This window comes from Loa loa (genome assembly GCF_000183805.2).
Source record: "Loa loa unplaced genomic scaffold supercont3.4748, whole genome shotgun sequence".
Lineage (NCBI taxonomy): Eukaryota > Metazoa > Nematoda > Chromadorea > Rhabditida > Onchocercidae > Loa > Loa loa.
Window position 1 is genome coordinate 51 of NW_018112924.1, and position 645 is coordinate 695.

General features: G+C 38.0%; 1 protein-coding gene across 1 annotated transcript; it reads right to left on the reverse strand.

The window, feature by feature from the left end:
* Window positions 1-203: 203 nt before the first annotated feature.
* On the reverse strand, window positions 204-626 carry LOAG_19291 (hypothetical protein; the record flags this gene model as incomplete). The annotated part of the gene is made up of 1 exon (XM_020451941.1): window positions 204-626. The coding sequence occupies one exon, from the start codon at window positions 624-626 to the stop codon at window positions 204-206; it is 423 nt and encodes a 140-aa protein (XP_020304251.1).
* Window positions 627-645: the final 19 nt, after the last annotated feature.

Consider the following 645-nt stretch of genomic DNA (forward strand, 5'->3'; position numbering starts at 1 on the left):
TGGTTTACATAAAACGTTAGAGGGTATTGCTTGAGATACAAAGGAAACGGTAAAAATGTGTATTTCCGTTAGACAAAGATAACAAAGAAACGTATGGGAGATAATTTTGAAGAATGTGATTTGGTGAATAATGCAGTGATGAATCATTAGAAATGTTCCAAGCATTTAATGTATGATAAATTCTCACGGGTTTTCCGACACCTTTATACTGTAGAATAGACATCACATTCGCTATCCCAATGGTCTCGAGTGCAAAATACACACGGTCTCCTTCTCTTAATTGTAGGTTGTGATACCTTTTGAAGACTTTGTATCGTTGATAATGCTGAAGTTCCAACAGGACTGTACCGTTGTTTCTGCACAAACTTGGTAGTTGTGAGTTTGCTGTCAGCTTGGGTGTTTGGCTTTTGGCAATTTTTCACCTTTTCACTCCGATTAACCCTCTTTAACAGGAAATTTCTTAGTTTAGAGACTGACCATGTTACATCCAATTCCTTTTGTTCAAACACCTTATCCAAGATCCACTCTGGCAGCTTGTCTTCTATCCAGTGTTCAATACTTGAATGTTCCATGTTCTCTCCTAGTGCTTCTAATTGGCGTATCACCTTCTCGATGTGTTCGACCATTTTTACCCATTCCTTTTCA